We start from the raw sequence: 15,624 nt of genomic DNA, 5'->3' as shown, positions 1-15,624 counted from the left end.
GAAGCCGAGTCTCTGATCAAGCTCTAAAAATGGTGCTTTCTCGCGTCGCCAATGTCAGAGTTGTACTGCCTGAGAAGCACCCCAGCACTGATGCTGAGGTGGTGCTGCGCTGCTAGTGAGGTGGTGTTGCTCTGATGGTGCTGTCCTGATGTTGAGGTGGTGCTGCGCTGATGCTGAGGTGGTGCTGTGCTGGGGTTGAGGGGGTACGCTGGCACTTAGTGATGCTGAGGTGGTGCTGTGCTGGTGTTGTGGTTTGCAGATGCTGCTGAGTGATGTTCAGGTGGTGCTGCAGTGGTGCAGTGGTGCTGAGTGACTCTGACTGCTGCTGATGTGGTGCTGCGCTGATGCTGAGGTATTGCTGCGGTGGTGCTGAGGCAGTGTTGCACTTTCTACTTGTCGGATATATTGTTTAGTAATCTCACATTACATGCAACGTTTGTAGAGCACGAGGAGGCATCCGTTGATATTGGCTTTATTTCACCAACGATTGAAACCTAAAAGAAAGCATCAAAAGTTGAAAGCACGGAACTTAAAACTGCTTCCATTTTCATAAAGCAGAGATATAGCAGCATGTTTACCTCTTTAATCGGGACCAATTAATCAGGCTGTCAAAGCACAATGTAAATAGGTTGATCCTACTATCAGCCTTCTTCTTAAACTACATTTACATTATGTAAGTATACTATTTAAGATTTGGACATTTTAGCTAAAGAAACCAAAAATGATATAGGATGAAAAACACATTGCCATGATTTGCAGCCCTTGGCTGAGCTCGTTCCGAAAGCCAGAACAAGCCCAGTAGTGCGCCGAAACTAACATATGGCCAATAGTGAAATGATCCATGTAACAGGGCCAGTCGCCAGGTCGTGACCAAAACAGCAAAAGGAGGGACCAATATACACTATTCACCAATGAAAACAAAGGAATTTTGAAAGGCATGTGAAGGAACGAATTGAAACGGATTGGCGTGCTGAAAGCCCATACAGTAGATACAGCATGTCCCGAGAGACAGCACATAAACTGCCTAGGCGAGACCTAAAAATGATACCAAGTGGTGAATGCATTGAAAAGAAAGTCCACAAGTGAGAAAAGGAGAACCAGCAAGGGATACAACGCGGCTTAACAGAAGGTGATGGAAACCCACAAAACAGTTATAGACGTAACACTTAGATGGAAGAAAACCTATTCATACTGGTTCAAGCGTAAGCAAACGAGACACTGAGAGATAAAAGCGTATACAAAGCCCAAAAATGTCATATTAGGATGAATCAAGACTCGCTGAAGGTGACCTAAATCTGTATCCAAGAGATGCAAAGTGAAAAGAAGGCCTTTTCACAACAAGTTGGAGCAAATTAAAAGAAGCCTGAATGAAACGATGCAAACAATTTGAGGCAATTTGGAACAAAGGTGCACCAGAGAAATGAGAAACATGAGCACTATGAATGAACTGTCTGTCAGACGTAGGCCTCAGTTTCGAGGACTGGAGCTCTCGACAAACAAGTGTAGGTCCTACAACTGAAGTATGACGACTTAATGAATCGGGTGCTTAGATTCAATATAAAAATCTGAAATGTGAGGGAGGATACAGAAGGTTAGAACATCTGGGAATATGCCAAGTCTCTGTTTGGCCATGTTCTCAGCCTCAAGGAGGAAGCAGATCAAAAGAGTTGAAAAAGCTCATTGGATTCACCAGAAGATGAGGGGTAACTCTGCTTGCCCCAGGGATAGTGGCAAATTATCTTCTTGCCCACAGAATGAGGGAATCTTACAGAAATGGAGAGAGCACTCACCACTGATATGCACTGCATGCTTTAAACAGCAGGGTAGACAAGACCTATGATTTAAAACAAAACAAACTAAATTCTAGATTTTTAAGGTGGTTAATCTCCCTTTGAAACACTCTTCAACATGTGACTACTTACCTAGTGAGAAAGTAGATGTACTGGTCCGGCAGGAGATCCATTTCACAGCAGGAGACTGAAATCTAACTTTATAATATTTAAGCATAGATGGCCATAGGATGCCTAATGGTTTCTGGAGTAAATCATTTGTGCTATTTGGGATTCCAAAGCCAGATTGAAAGGATATTTGCACATTTCTGGAAGGAAGGATGTCATGAATATGGCAGTTTCAAGTTCCTCCATATATATAAATGGGCATAGTTTCTAGAACTCCTGTCTTCCATGTGTATTGTTTTCTGGTGCATAAGCCACAGTTTACATCCAAGGCCAAGGCCATTATCTATGTGGTCCAACTAGCTGTCCATTATCATCACCCTTCTCTCCGCTGTCTCCAAACAAGATTTGAATGAGGCCATGTCCCTCTTCAGAGACTTGAGTTCTCCTATCATGGCCATAGTGTCTTCCTGGGCCAATCCCATCTTTAATATGATTACAGTAGGTTCCTTCAGTACTGTTTCTAGCGTCACTTAATCCCTGTTACCAGCAGTGTCTTGGTCTTCCCTGCAACAGACTCTGAGAAGAGAACTTGATGGGATGATTTAGCTTTTTTTTTAGTTGTGAGGATCCTATAGCCAGATGGGGCAGAAGAATTTTTTTTGGCTCCCCAACAGTTGAACAAAGCAAAAAATATTTTTTCACTTTGCTCTGTACGTTGGTCTGTGTCAGAGTGTTGATGCGCGCTCTATGACGAAGCATGACATGATTTGGAGGCCTTCCGAACGACATAGGAATCGGGCCCTATGTGTGCTAGGGCAGTATTATAACACCAAAGGGTCTTCCTTTGAGAAAACTGAGCAGCTTCTACAGAATCATAGAAATTGAATTCCCCTTCCTTTCTATTGTGTGGATAAATGATTTTAATTTTGTCATGATGGGCAGCACATCATGAGCGCCAGAGTGAACACGGCCCATGGTGGTCTTGTGTCCTAACGCCGCACCCCCCCAAGTCTGTGGCGCTCTGTTTTAAAACTTTGGCCAGAGCATAAGCACAACTTCACATATTTCTAACACTTTGCATAAGTTAGTCAGTCAGTAATGTCTATATCGAGCAGAGCAACCAGAGTACCTGCACTTCTTTAATTTGACAGAGAGAGTACCTGCACTACTCAGCATTAGTGCAATACACTTAATGACAGAGTACCAGCACTTTTCAGGAACAAACAAGTACTCTAAATAGTGACTACCTGTACTTTTATATTTCTAGAATGTTATACACAGTGCATTCTGCATAATGTGTAGTGTTACTACATCAATAATAATATTTAAAGGACCTAAAGCATTACATTTCAAGAATGGGATTTAAATATGACCACACTATATTACTTTAGAGGAGAAATGACATAACAATAGTTGTTATTTATTTCAGGAATAACGAAATAGAGGTAAACATGGGAGAGAGATGCCTTATTTCCAGTGTGGTGCTTTCAGCCGAAGATAAAGACACTCCGAGAGAAAAGATTTTCTATGTGTTTGAAACACTTCCTGAAAATGGAGAGCTTCAAATCAAGGTGAGTTATGTTTTACGGTATGACAAACTGGCTATGACGGCCATTGTGATTTTCTATAATACTTTTGGGTGCTTTAATGCATCTTTGTGATAGGTGGATAAAATGCTCGGGTACAGTCCAAAGTCCCAGCTGTCATTGGTTAGCTTGGCAACTTCAATAAATGTTATTATAAAATCAAAGGCCCCTTACAAGAGCCATGGTCATCACAAATAACATCATGTAATACAAAAGGTTCAGGCTCTTTTTGCCCAGGCATCATAAGAAATATTAAGAGACTCACAAAAAATTGTGCAATATGTTGTGCCAAGTTCCCCCAAAGATGCGTAACTGGCACCACCTTCGCCTGGTGAATTCAAGATGGGCAGATTTTGAAAATGTGCAGCAAAACGACGTTGAACAGCTTGATGGACAGGGTCAGAAAAATGCTCGCCATACCTTGAGTACCTATATACCCTCTTCTAACAATGCATTTTGCCATACGTGAGCCGTTTTTAGGAGAATTACCATGAACGTGGTGTAATGTATCGCCGTTGGAAGGACGACAGGAGCATGTAGATCGTGTGCAGGGAGATACCTTATTATATAGAGATGGGGAAACTAATGATCTCCGCTTTGGCGTTGCCCCTAATGCGCGCGTCGCAGCGCGCTTCCCCCGTCAGGCACCACGGTGGGTCACGTGGGTGCCTGACTACTAGACTGCGACACCACATATCTTCCCCTTAATAACAAGAACAAAAAGTTTACATAACCAAGCTTTCCTGTGCATATATACATACAACGTGAACACGGCCTGGAGGTGATAGATGGAGGGCGCTACACTGTGTGGAGAGCGAGAGTGGACGGAGAGAGAGAGAGATCGCTCCCTGGGTTTTACATTACAAACTCTTTGTATCTGCTGGGACGCACCACTACCCTGCTTGTACGGGTGCATGTCAAAGAGTCCTGTTCCCCTTGTGTCCCTTGTGCCTGAGATGCGGTCTGTGTGTTGCTCTCTGCTTGACTCTTGTGGTGTACGCTCGGTGTCCTTTGCCTAGTGGCTAGGTTGCCTGCATCACTAGTATCCTGAGGTGGAACCCCTAATGTTGTTTGGTCCTATGTCACCCCCTGTCCCCCCTGAGCAGCCTGAGCTTCTGGAGGTCGCAGGTGTAGAAGCGACATCGGTGTCTGTTTCCTCGCCGTCGTAGCCAGCACTGTTGGTGCCGCTTTCCATTGACCATTGAAGGACTTTGTTGCACTTCGCCATGCGGCCGTGTGACCATACTTTGCCATCACTCAAAAGGGCAAAGCGTGAATAGAGTTCTCTTATTTGCAGTGGTTTACTGAACTTGCTGTCCCCTTTCCTGCTCAGGTGTCCTATCTTTACTCTGACCCAGTCTCCTACCGCCAAAGAGACTTCTTGTGCGCCATGTCTCCTGTCATAGTTGGCCTTGTAGATTTTCTTGGCTTTCTCGATGTTGCTTCGAACAACCGCCAGGGACCACTTGCTTTGTAGTTTCATGTTCATCCAAACGAGATTGTCCCTCGTAAATGGTTCTCTGCCACATAGAATCTTGAACGGACTGTATCCCATCAGCGTGGGTGTGATGCGGTACGCCCAGATTGTGTTCTTGAGTTCTGTTTCCCAGTTCCTGCCAGCGCTGATGACGGCTTGGACTGAGCCCATGATGATGCGTTTAAAGTGTTCGGCTAGGCTGTTGCCTGCTGGGTGATACATTGGTGTGTGCTGTGTTTTAATCCCGTTCCTCTGGGTGAAGGCCACCCATTTGTCGGATGTAAATTGGGGTCCGTTATCACTGGTGATGATTCTCTGGATGCCCTCCCTCAAGAATGCGCTAGTGAGAAACGCGATGATTTCGTCCGTGTCCGCGTTTTTTACAGACTTCCACTTCTGGCCACTTTGAGTACCTGTCAACCAGGATGATCACATATTTGGGTACGTCCCACGAGTCCAGGATGGGCCCCAATATGTTGACTGACAGTTCTTCCCAGGGGTTGGCGGGAGTGGTGAATCCTCCCATCGGGGGCCGCAGCAGCGTTAGGGATTTGTCCGCATTGGTGCAGTGTTGGCACGCCCGTACGTACTTCTCCACGTAGGTGTCGATGGCGGGCCACCAGTATAATTGCTTGAGTATCCTCTTGGACTTTACGATGTCTAAATGGCCTTCATGCACAATGCATAGGATGTAATCCCATAGCGTGTGGGGAGGAACTTCTTTGTCGCCCCTGAGTAAAAATACGGCGTCGTCACTGAGGGAGAGTTCATCCCTCACTTCCCAATACTTCCGAGTTTCTTCCGGCACATGCCTCTTTTCAGGCCACCCTAGCGTGACAAATGATTTTACTCGGGCTAGTGTTGGGTCGTTGTTGTAGGCAGAAGTCCAGTCCAAAGTTCCCTCTAATTTCTTTCCTCTGTGTGCGGCAGCGTAAGGTCTCTGTGCCGGGAACCAGACCGCACATGTGGGAGCAGCGACCAATGTTCCCTCTAATTTTGTTACTCTGTGTGAGGCTGTGTAAGGTCACCTTACAGGAAACAGTGGTTGGTTGGATAAATTATTCAATTCCTGAGAGACATTAAAGAACTCAGTCACAGCTCTATCTGAGTAAGAAGCAATGCACAAACCCAGATCCTCTCTCATCTGGGTGGTGGCAATGTTCTTCTCACCAGCTTCCATCACTCCGCATTCGCTCCATGACATTGCATCCACCGCCCATCTCATCACGGGGTTCAATATATATCACATCACAGGGAGAGTGATGAATCTGCAAATGCTGTCCATCAAAGACTGCATCGACTTTAGGGCTTGAAACCTACAAATCAGTAACAACAGGTCCACTGTTTCACCTGCTTAAAAATCATGATATTGGAAGACTTCAGATCGAGAAATGCAAGAATGAAAACTGGGGACAGTGTACGCACCAGGACCTCCAAGAAAACCCCTTCTGGATTTCAGGCTCACCACATCACTCTCGAAGTTCAGAATGGAACTAGTCTTTTCTCTTCAGTGATCACCTCATCTGACATCGATAAGGACCTCTTAGCTCCTCTGTCTATGAGCTCAACTATGAAAAAACTCTGTCCCACTTAACTCTCTCCTTCCATCGTACACTCTGACTTGCTCCCTGGTCTCCACGTGAACTAAAATGGTTTCACTTTTCTATTACTATGCAACGCACTGCACTGCTTTTCACGTTTTCTTCAATTTTTGGAGGACTCGTTCAGACATAAAATTGATACATATTTTGTGGAGGCGAGGAGTAAGGTGAGGTAGACAGTAAAATACCCAACGGTATAAATACAGTTGAAGAGACCATCATAATCAAGGGTAAGCATTTCTATAGACCAGGATTTGTTGAGGAGTAGCTCAGAATGTGTAGTAAATGCCTGGAACGTCTTTGCAGCAAAAGTAGCAAAATAATAACAAGCATTGGAAAATCCAAATATGTCATGTTTTTACAGCCTATTTGCCAAAACCTTTTAACTATGCTATTCAGCATTATCAAGATGCTGTGCAGCAGAATGGAAAGCTAAAATATGGAAAGTACTATTATGCAGTCATGCTATTTTGTAGGCACGAGTATGCTGCAGTGCGCATGCATGCCTACAAAATGTTTTAAGTTTACAGATCTCAGATGGAATAGTAGATTTTTAAAAAATAGACTAGAAGTAGCACAAAAGTGCTTTTAAGTTGGAATGGGAGGAGGAGATAGCCTGGGGGAGCATGAGTGGGGAGGGAAGCAATGGGAAGAGGCTGAGGAAGATATCACTTCTGGCAGAAGAACAGAAGTGTAGAAGCAAAGTGGTGGAGTAGCACACGAAGATGCATGAAACACATAGCGGGGGAGGAAACACAACAGCAAGAGAGGGCAACATGAAGCATGAACCATAGAAGAATATGGAAGAGAAGTACATGAGGGAGACAGCTGGAAAACACATGCACTCTCATGGAGTGCTGAAACAAAAAGAAACATTCAGTTCCCGAAAAGTAAGTGGTTGAAGGAAGTAAAGATGCTATGTTCCAGGGGGAGGGAAAACAGGAAAGGAAGGTAAACCCACACAAGGAAATTAATAATGAGCAAGCTGATAGTGAAAATAAAGCCAACCAATGGGAAGCAGTGGGCAGCGCCTAAGACCACTGCAAGTTTACCATAGGTATTTTCACAACCACACAGATTGAGCTGTGTGGTAGCCGAGACCCAAACAATTCCAGATCTGGCGAGAAAGCAAGGTCTGTAGATTTATAGTAGGCAGCCCTTATGTGCGTTAAATACCTATTTTTCTGTGCATCAGCCACCCTCCGCAGTAGGGTCCAATGAAAATTAAAGCAATTGTGACATATTATACAACACATATGAGAGCTTAATGATATTTCAAACAAAGGTGTAGATCCAGATGCAAGGAGGAGGGATCCAAGTGAAACAGTAACATTCTCATAGATTATGGGACCATCTGTGCTTCTGTATTTATTTCTTTGCATGCTGTTGTGGGTTTTGCCAAAGCTCTCATTAGTGGTTTGTTGGGCGCACTAAATTCCTTGCGGTCTCCTCAAAAGCAGGCAACCAAATTGGATCCCTGACAGTGTGGCGCTTGTCCGCGTGTTCAAGTGGAGAGTCTCGAAAAAGATGGCTTGCCATCTTATTAGCGCTGGGTTCAGTGCTTAATTTGAGCCGGTGGTTTCCAGTGTTGGCACCATCACTTACTTGTCAACACCATCGCTGTAGGCAGTATGCCAGAAGGTGGCAGTGTCTGGATAATTTAGAAATGACCACAACAAGAGTTAATTATTAATTCAATATACGTTGTAAACTATTATTACCTGCTGCCCAAGCCATTCTTAAAGCTTTGGGGGCCTGTAATAGTCCGAATTGTCACACTTGTGGAAGGAGTGTGATGGTTAGTAGTTGTGTTGTTACTATAATTGGAAGCATGGTAGGGGCAGTGTGTGGTGCAAGCTGCAGTGGCCTCCTTTTTTTACAAATTAACTTAAGCACTGGCTGGTTTTCTTGATCCAGCGAATAGTTAGTTACGCACAATCCGGCTTTGGGATAGCTATCAAATATGCAAATTATTTCCAATGAAATGTATGCAAGGACAGTGCAGTCATTAGACTCTGAGTACTTGACTCACCAGATTGCTGTCTGTCCTCAAGAGTCTGGGAGTGTGTCTTCCAGGCTCAGCACTTCGCTGGATTGCTTTATCACGAGGTGTGAGACTGCTTGGGGCTGAAGGTCATCAGCCAGAATGGGCAAGAAAAGAGGCTAGGGCTGCAGCAGCAGGTGGCAGTTCAAGTTTGTGTCCCGGTCGAACTTAGAGAGTCACAGGCATCAGTGTTGCTCTCCTCACTCGAGAGTGTCACTAATATGTTTATATTAAAACTATAATTTATGCTGCCAGCGAAATTCAGGTTCAGTGCGGGCCTGCAAGGACTGTAGAGAGCAATCACATGGCTGTCCCTTATGCAGGTAATCAGCATTCTGCGCCTCCAACGCTGCCTTCCCTCTCCCCGCTCTGACCACCTGTCGTCACCAATCAGTGCTGTGTTTACTGATCGCACGAGGACCGACCATGCCAGTCAGTGAGTGTGCGACACTGCAGTCTTCTCCCAGACTACTGACTCGTCCCCGTGGCCAGGTCGGCCAGTCTTTGTGCCCACAGCCCGCGAATCACCACGATGATGATGCCTCATATTATCAAAAGAAATGCAGCAAGTCTACAGGCAGGACGTGTGCTTTTAGAAGCACCTAAAAGCACACGTCATGCTTGTAGACTTGCTGCCTTTCCTTTGTTAATAGGGCACAGCTGCGGGGCAGATTGTGTCCCTTTGTGAAAGAACTCATGTTAATTGCAGTGCACACGGGCGCTGTGATTAACATGATTACTTTAAAAAAGCATACAATCTGCCCCACAGCCGAGCCCTTTTACACAAAAGAAATGCAGCAGGAGCCACTTGCTCACGAACTACGGGTGGTCTCCCTCTGCCTTTCTCGCTGCACGCATTTTAAAAGCGGCGACGCGAACTGTCCTCAGCTGCGTGTGCGCGCTTCGCAGATTACACTGCGCGCTCTAGGAGACATAGATGAGCGGGCACACACGTTGCAGGGAACAGTGGTCCAGTCTTGTGCACTGATGATGTTTTCATGGTCCTCCGTGAATGCAACTTGGTATTCATCCCAGTCGCAGGGTTTGGGTGCAGCCTCCATGGCGGCAGATCGGCTGAGGAAGTCTGCTACTTTGTTCTTATGGCCCCACAGGTATTCCACATCGTAAACAAAATTCAGAAGTTTGAGGGTTATTTTTGCAATGCGTGGGGAGGCAGTCGCGTGGCTGCTGGGTTTAGGACCTTAATCAGCGGTTTGTGATCCGTTCTGAGGAGAAACCGGGAGCCCCAAAGGTATTGTCGAAACTTGTCCATAGCCCAGGTAGCTGCCAACATCTCTTTTTCGATGACGCTGAATTTCTCCTCGTTGGGGGCGAGCGTGACGCAAAGCCTATGGTGGTTTCCTTGCCGTCCATGGATCGTTGCAACAAGACCGCTCCCATCCCCTTCTCGCTGGCATCAGTGGTCAATATGCTGGCGGCTGAGCAGTCGAACCTCTGAAGAGGAATGGCTTCGCAGATGTCCTTTTTTATGCTTTCAAATTCAAGATTAGATTCCGGTGTCCAGCAGAAAGTGTTCTTGTCCTTCAAGAGTTGGCGCATGCTGTGGTTTTTTGTGGCAAAGTTGTGGACGAACTTACTGTAGAATTCCGCCAAGCCGGGGAATGAACGGACGTCTTCTTTGGACCGAGGTTGGGGCGCTGCCTTGATGGCCTCCACATTTGCCTTTTTCGGAGAGATTCCCTTTTCTCTGATTTTGTGCCCCAGGTACGTGGCAGTGCGCGGTCCGAATTTACATTTCTCCACTTCGGCCGTGAGACCATTTTCTGAGAGTGTCTGTAACACCTTCCGGACGGTGGCATCATGTTCCGTTTTGGTCGCGCCCATAATGAGTATGTCGTCCTGGAAATATAGGGCATTTTTGCTGTTCTTGAATAATCTGTGAATGAGTTTTTGAAACACCGACGCGGGGTCGTTAGTCCAAAGGGTAGGCATCGGAATCTGTAGCAGCCGAACGGGGTAATGAAAGAGGTCAGTTTCCTGCATGAGGGATGAAGCAGGATCTGGTGGTATGCCGCAGTGAGGTCTATTGTAGAGAACCATTTAATTCCCTTGGTCTGGGCCAACAGTTTGTTGATGCGTGGAAACGGGAATTTGTCCACCAGAATGTTTTTGTTCAGTTCTCGAAGATCAATGCATAACCGTACCTTCCCGTTTGGTTTTCGCGCCACGACCAAGGGCGCCAGCCACTCCGCGCTTTCGATGGGTTCTATGATGCCGCCGTCCTTGAGGCGTTGCACTTCCAGTTGCACGCTTCTCTGCAGTTGAAAGGGATATTCCACACTTTGTGGCTGACTGGTGCAGCGCCGTCCTTGAGGACTATCCTTTGCATGAATTTTGATAGCTGGCCTATGGTCCCACCAAAGACTCAAGATATCCAGATCCGGTCTGGGCGGGTTGTCAGCCATGAGAACTTGAATTTCTCCACTAGGGTGGAGTTGGATGCCCAATGCGCCTTGGTCGGTCCATCTAAGAACAGAGGGGCCCTTTCTGCTGCATATAACTTTCCTGTGGTGACTCTTCCGTTGAACTCAAACATAAGGGGCCGGAATCCTATCATCGGACTTTTTTCCCCGTGTAAGTGACTGGGTGTACATCTGTGGGGTGTAGTTGGCTGCCTACTGTGTTGGCGAACTCGCTGTCCCAAATCTCTCTTTGTATGATTGTGAACGGGGACCCTGAATCGGTGACCATTGAAATCTGGACCCCCGATGGTTAACAAACAAGATGGTTTCTTTCTGGTATGACTATCTATGCCCCATACGTGTTCGTCAATGCACAAGATGCAATAGTCGTCCCCGTCCCCTTCCCCCGGTTCAGGTTCAGAGTCGTACATGACACATTTTACAGATGCGTTGCGGGGTCTTCGTCTGCAGACTTTTCCGAAATGGCCTACCATTCCACAGAAGGAACATTTGACGTGGAATGCCGGGCAACACTTGTCATTGGCCATGTGCGAGCGGCTGCCACACCTGTAGCATGATCTTGACTTCTCCGGAGGGGTTTTGGCAGGGCCGGTGGAGAACTTAGTGGGGCGCCTGTTGGTCCTAGATCCTACGGGGGGGTTTGGTCTGTCACTGGGAGTTTTAGTGTCACTTACTTTGCAGACTGTGGGCTTTGTCTCTGTGTCCTTCTTGGTGGCCGCTGCACAGCTTTTGGACAGTTCCGCTCTTTTGACGATGGCAATAATCTCGTGCAATGGTGCTTCTCCACTCACCCATAACTTTTCTTGAACGTTGGTGTTGACAGTGTGCATTATTATTTGGTCGCGCACAAACTTATCATGAAGATTTCCAAATTTGCAATTGACAGCCAATTTCTTGAGAGCTGCGACATAATCTTCTACTGTCTCCGTTTCACTTTGCTTTCGCTATAAAAAATTGTACCTATCTACGGCTGTGCAAATGATTGGCTGATAGTGGCTATCTAAATCGTTCAAAGCGTGCTCGAACACGTCCCGCTGTTTCATGACCATGTTTACGTAGACCCTCAACCTTTGAGGCCCTAAGTTGTGCAGAAGTCTTTTTTTTCTTCGTTTGCTGGAGAATTCTTCTTGCCCTTGATCTTCAAGGGCGGATAAGTAGTTGAGGAAGTACGCCTTCCAGTCGGCCCACTTCATGGCCGGTTCGCCAGGTTTTGGAAGGAAGGGAACCGGATTCGTGAGGGAGAAGGTCTGGGCATACATTGTGATAGGCGGTAGCCTTGCTGAGGCGTACTCGTGGCGGGATCAGCGGTGGCGTCAATGGCGGACTGCCGGGGATGTGCTAGTGGAGATGGCATCTGACTCGTGTACAGTGGCCCAAGCCGGCTATTAGTCTGCCCCAGGCAGTTGGTGAGGATGCTTGCAATGTGGCTGCGTGTGGAGTAAGACTGCTGGTATCAGAATACTGCTCTTGAGGCTGCACCCTCTGTGGGGAGTAGTTCGTAGGGTCAGTCAGTAGTGTGCTGAGCTGCTCTGGTTAGTCTGGTCTGAGGCATGGGCTCAGTGGCGTCCTAGGTACCCGTGGGGCAGCTCATTCAGGATGGAGATGGGCATGTGCACACTCCTGGTTCCCTTGATTCCCCGCCTGGGTTCAGCTGACTCAGGGCGTGAGAGCACAAGCGTGCTGGAGCCTTAGGGCAGGCTGCTCACCTCGTTATTCAAGCCAGTCAATCACTCGCGGCGGTCAGGGGCGTGGCCGGGTGCACTCGGGAGCTGAGGCGCAATGACACCGGTCTCCCTCTCTTCAGCTCCTGGGACGGTGCGCGCCTCGCGCCATGGTTGTAACTCGGCACGGGGAGGCACGTCGGGCAGCCAATGCAGCGGGGTTTTGTTACCGCTCATCGCCTGTTGTAATATATCACCATTGGAAGGACGACAGGAGCATGTAGATCGTGTGCAGGGAGATACTTTATTATATAGAGAGGGAGACCCTAATGATCTCCGCTATGGCGTTGTCCCTAATGCGCGCATCACAGCGCGCTTTCCCCGTCAGGCACCACGGTGGGTCACATGCGTGCCTGACTACTAGACTGCAACACCACACGTGGGTTAAGCGTAATTAGAGTTGTAGGGGAAACTGACCAGATGGAGTTCCTTACCTCGTCTAGATTTCACCAGGAAAAACTGCTGAAATGTGCATGAAAAAGGGACAGGAATGAGGGCCTACGTAGCAAAAAATGTTCATGGCAAATGTAAGAAAACAAATGACAGGGAAATCAAATGATACAAAAGCTATCACTGCATCCCGTTCTCATGTCTATACAATGAAAGCTAGCAGTGTGAGTCAGCAGCCAATCAGCTCTGGGGCAGTCCCTATGTTGCTCACAGCCAACCACTGGGGAGATGGCAAGAGATCAAGACACTTTCAGAGAGTTATGCAAGCATTCTGCTGAACAATGGACACATGCAAGAGTGGGAAAGAAATGAATGTTAATATTTTAAGGAACTTGTTTGCCATCCACTGTTTACCCTGAAAGCTGCTTCAAGTTGCAGGGCACCATTTTTAGGAAAATAGTCTGTCCTTTTCTCTGATCTGTCAATGTAGAATCTGGGGAAGTCAGTTCCAGAGGCTGCAAACAGGACCCAGTTCTGTTTGCCGGTCAGGCAGGGACTCGTTATGCTTAAAGATAACATTTTTTCTCCAAAACATTAGATTGAGATTTTCGGTATAATATAGAGACCAGTAACATTGCAGCAATCAGAGAAACTGGTACATCTTTGTAGTACCACTATTGGCCTGAATACAGTACCTGTGGGATTTTTATTGCTCACTCTCTATCACATGATTGAAAAATCAACAAATAACCTGGGAAGGTTGTATACTGCAGTCCTGGTCATATGGTTGTTTTTTTAATCAAGTGATCAGGAGTGAGCAATATAAATAACCCAATATTCGCCCCTTGCACATTTTTATACTTCTATATTTGGAGGACGTTTAACAGCAAAAAACCTAGGCTTAATCATCTTCTCCTTCAACAAAAGACTAGGCAGCATATTTACAAAGAAATTATGCAGTGCTGCCCGGCGCTGAAAGTAATTTAGCAGCGCCGCGTTGCATCATTTCAAAAACGCTGGGATGCGCCATAATCACAAGGATACGGCACACCCCTGTGTTTTCCCTTTCTCCGCTGCTAAAAAATGCAGACGCAGACACCCTTTGCAAGTATGATTGTTTATCTGCAGGAAGGGACACCTTCCTGCACATAAACAATTGTTAAAGGCAATTTACTCATTCTAAGTGTGCTGCAGAATGCATCAAACTTATTTTATTTTCAAAAAAGAAAATCCCAAAGTGGGATTATCTTTTTATTAAAAAAAGCAAAACAAAATGCCCCCCCCCCCCCCATGCCATGGGGTACATTTTTTTTTTTTTTACTGCCCCTTACTGACAGGGTTTCCTGGAAGTGACTGAATGTAACTAGCATCTGCAATGCAATCGCTCTCGCATTTAGGCGCGTTTGACCTAATAGCATTGTAAATGACAATGGCTTTTATTTATGTTTTGGTTTTTAAAACATAAATAAAAGGCATTGTCATTCACAATGCCAATAGCTTTAACTCTCGCTAATGCGAGACCTATTGCATTCCAAATGCTTGTTTGTCTTTTCCTATTGCAAATAGAATGCAGCTGAAAGACTGAAGTGCACTTTTGCGAATTTGTTTACGGTGCATGTGAAGAGACATGAAAATCAGCTGAATGGCTCGGTGTTACTTCAACACACCACTTCTTATGGCGGCCGACATTACACACAAAGTATACTTTTTTCTAACTACATATAGTGCATATGGAATGCAGCTGAAGGACTTCCTGTCGTTTGAAAAGACTCCCGTTTCATGACATACACTGCACTTAGGATAGCGCTGGTGGGCTTCCAGTACTCTCAGACAGTGCACACAGGGTGCAATTGTCAGCAATAGGTAGTGTACACAGTGGCGTAGCAAGGTCAGGTGGTACCCAGTGCGGGAATTTCTTGTCACCCCCGGCTTGACAAAATGGCAAAAATATGTGTTTAAAACACATATTTTTATCAATTTGTCACTCCCCCTCAGTGATGAGACCTGGGGCGGCCCGCACCCACCACACCCCCCTTCCTATGACACTGAGTGTACATGGTTTGCAGCTGTGGCTACCAATATTTTAGACAACTCCTCTTTAGGGCCTCAGACAGTACATACAAAGTGCACTTTGCCCATTACACACACTGCAGAGGGACTGGAACAAAAATGCTTTAAGTAGTGCACCTTTTGTAAATACATGCAGCTTGATGCAGTTGCTGAGCTTCCTGTACTCTCAGAAGGCTCCACTTTCTGTGGCTATATGTAGTGCACACATAATGCCCCGTTGTTATTACGTAGCTCACGTGAAGTGCAGCTGAATACCCTCATATACTTTCACCACAGGTGCGAACTTGGTGCCAGTACATACTATTTGTATTTCTCAGTTTTCCACAAGAAAAGCTACACGTAGTGAGTAAGGGTTGGTGGTAGCCTTGAGAGTTGCACAAGTACGAAGGTGTG

The 15,624-nt window shown here is 46.3% G+C and overlaps 1 protein-coding gene across 1 annotated transcript in view; it reads left to right on the top strand.

The window, feature by feature from the left end:
* The window catches only part of FREM1 (FRAS1 related extracellular matrix 1), a 578,635-nt gene that overhangs the window by 360,213 nt on the left and 202,798 nt on the right, over nucleotides 1-15,624 (top strand). Inside the window, exon 22 of the mRNA XM_085633804.1 lies at nucleotides 3,328-3,469. Coding sequence (XP_085489930.1) covers nucleotides 3,328-3,469 — 142 coding nt within the window. The remainder of the gene's footprint in view (nucleotides 1-3,327; nucleotides 3,470-15,624) is intronic.

Source organism: Triturus cristatus, chromosome 2_1 (assembly GCF_964204655.1).
Source record: "Triturus cristatus chromosome 2_1, aTriCri1.1, whole genome shotgun sequence".
Classification (NCBI taxonomy): Eukaryota; Metazoa; Chordata; class Amphibia; order Caudata; family Salamandridae; genus Triturus; species Triturus cristatus.
The sequence above is the reverse complement of the archived record's forward strand: the minus strand, read 5'-3'. Positions and strand labels throughout refer to the sequence as shown.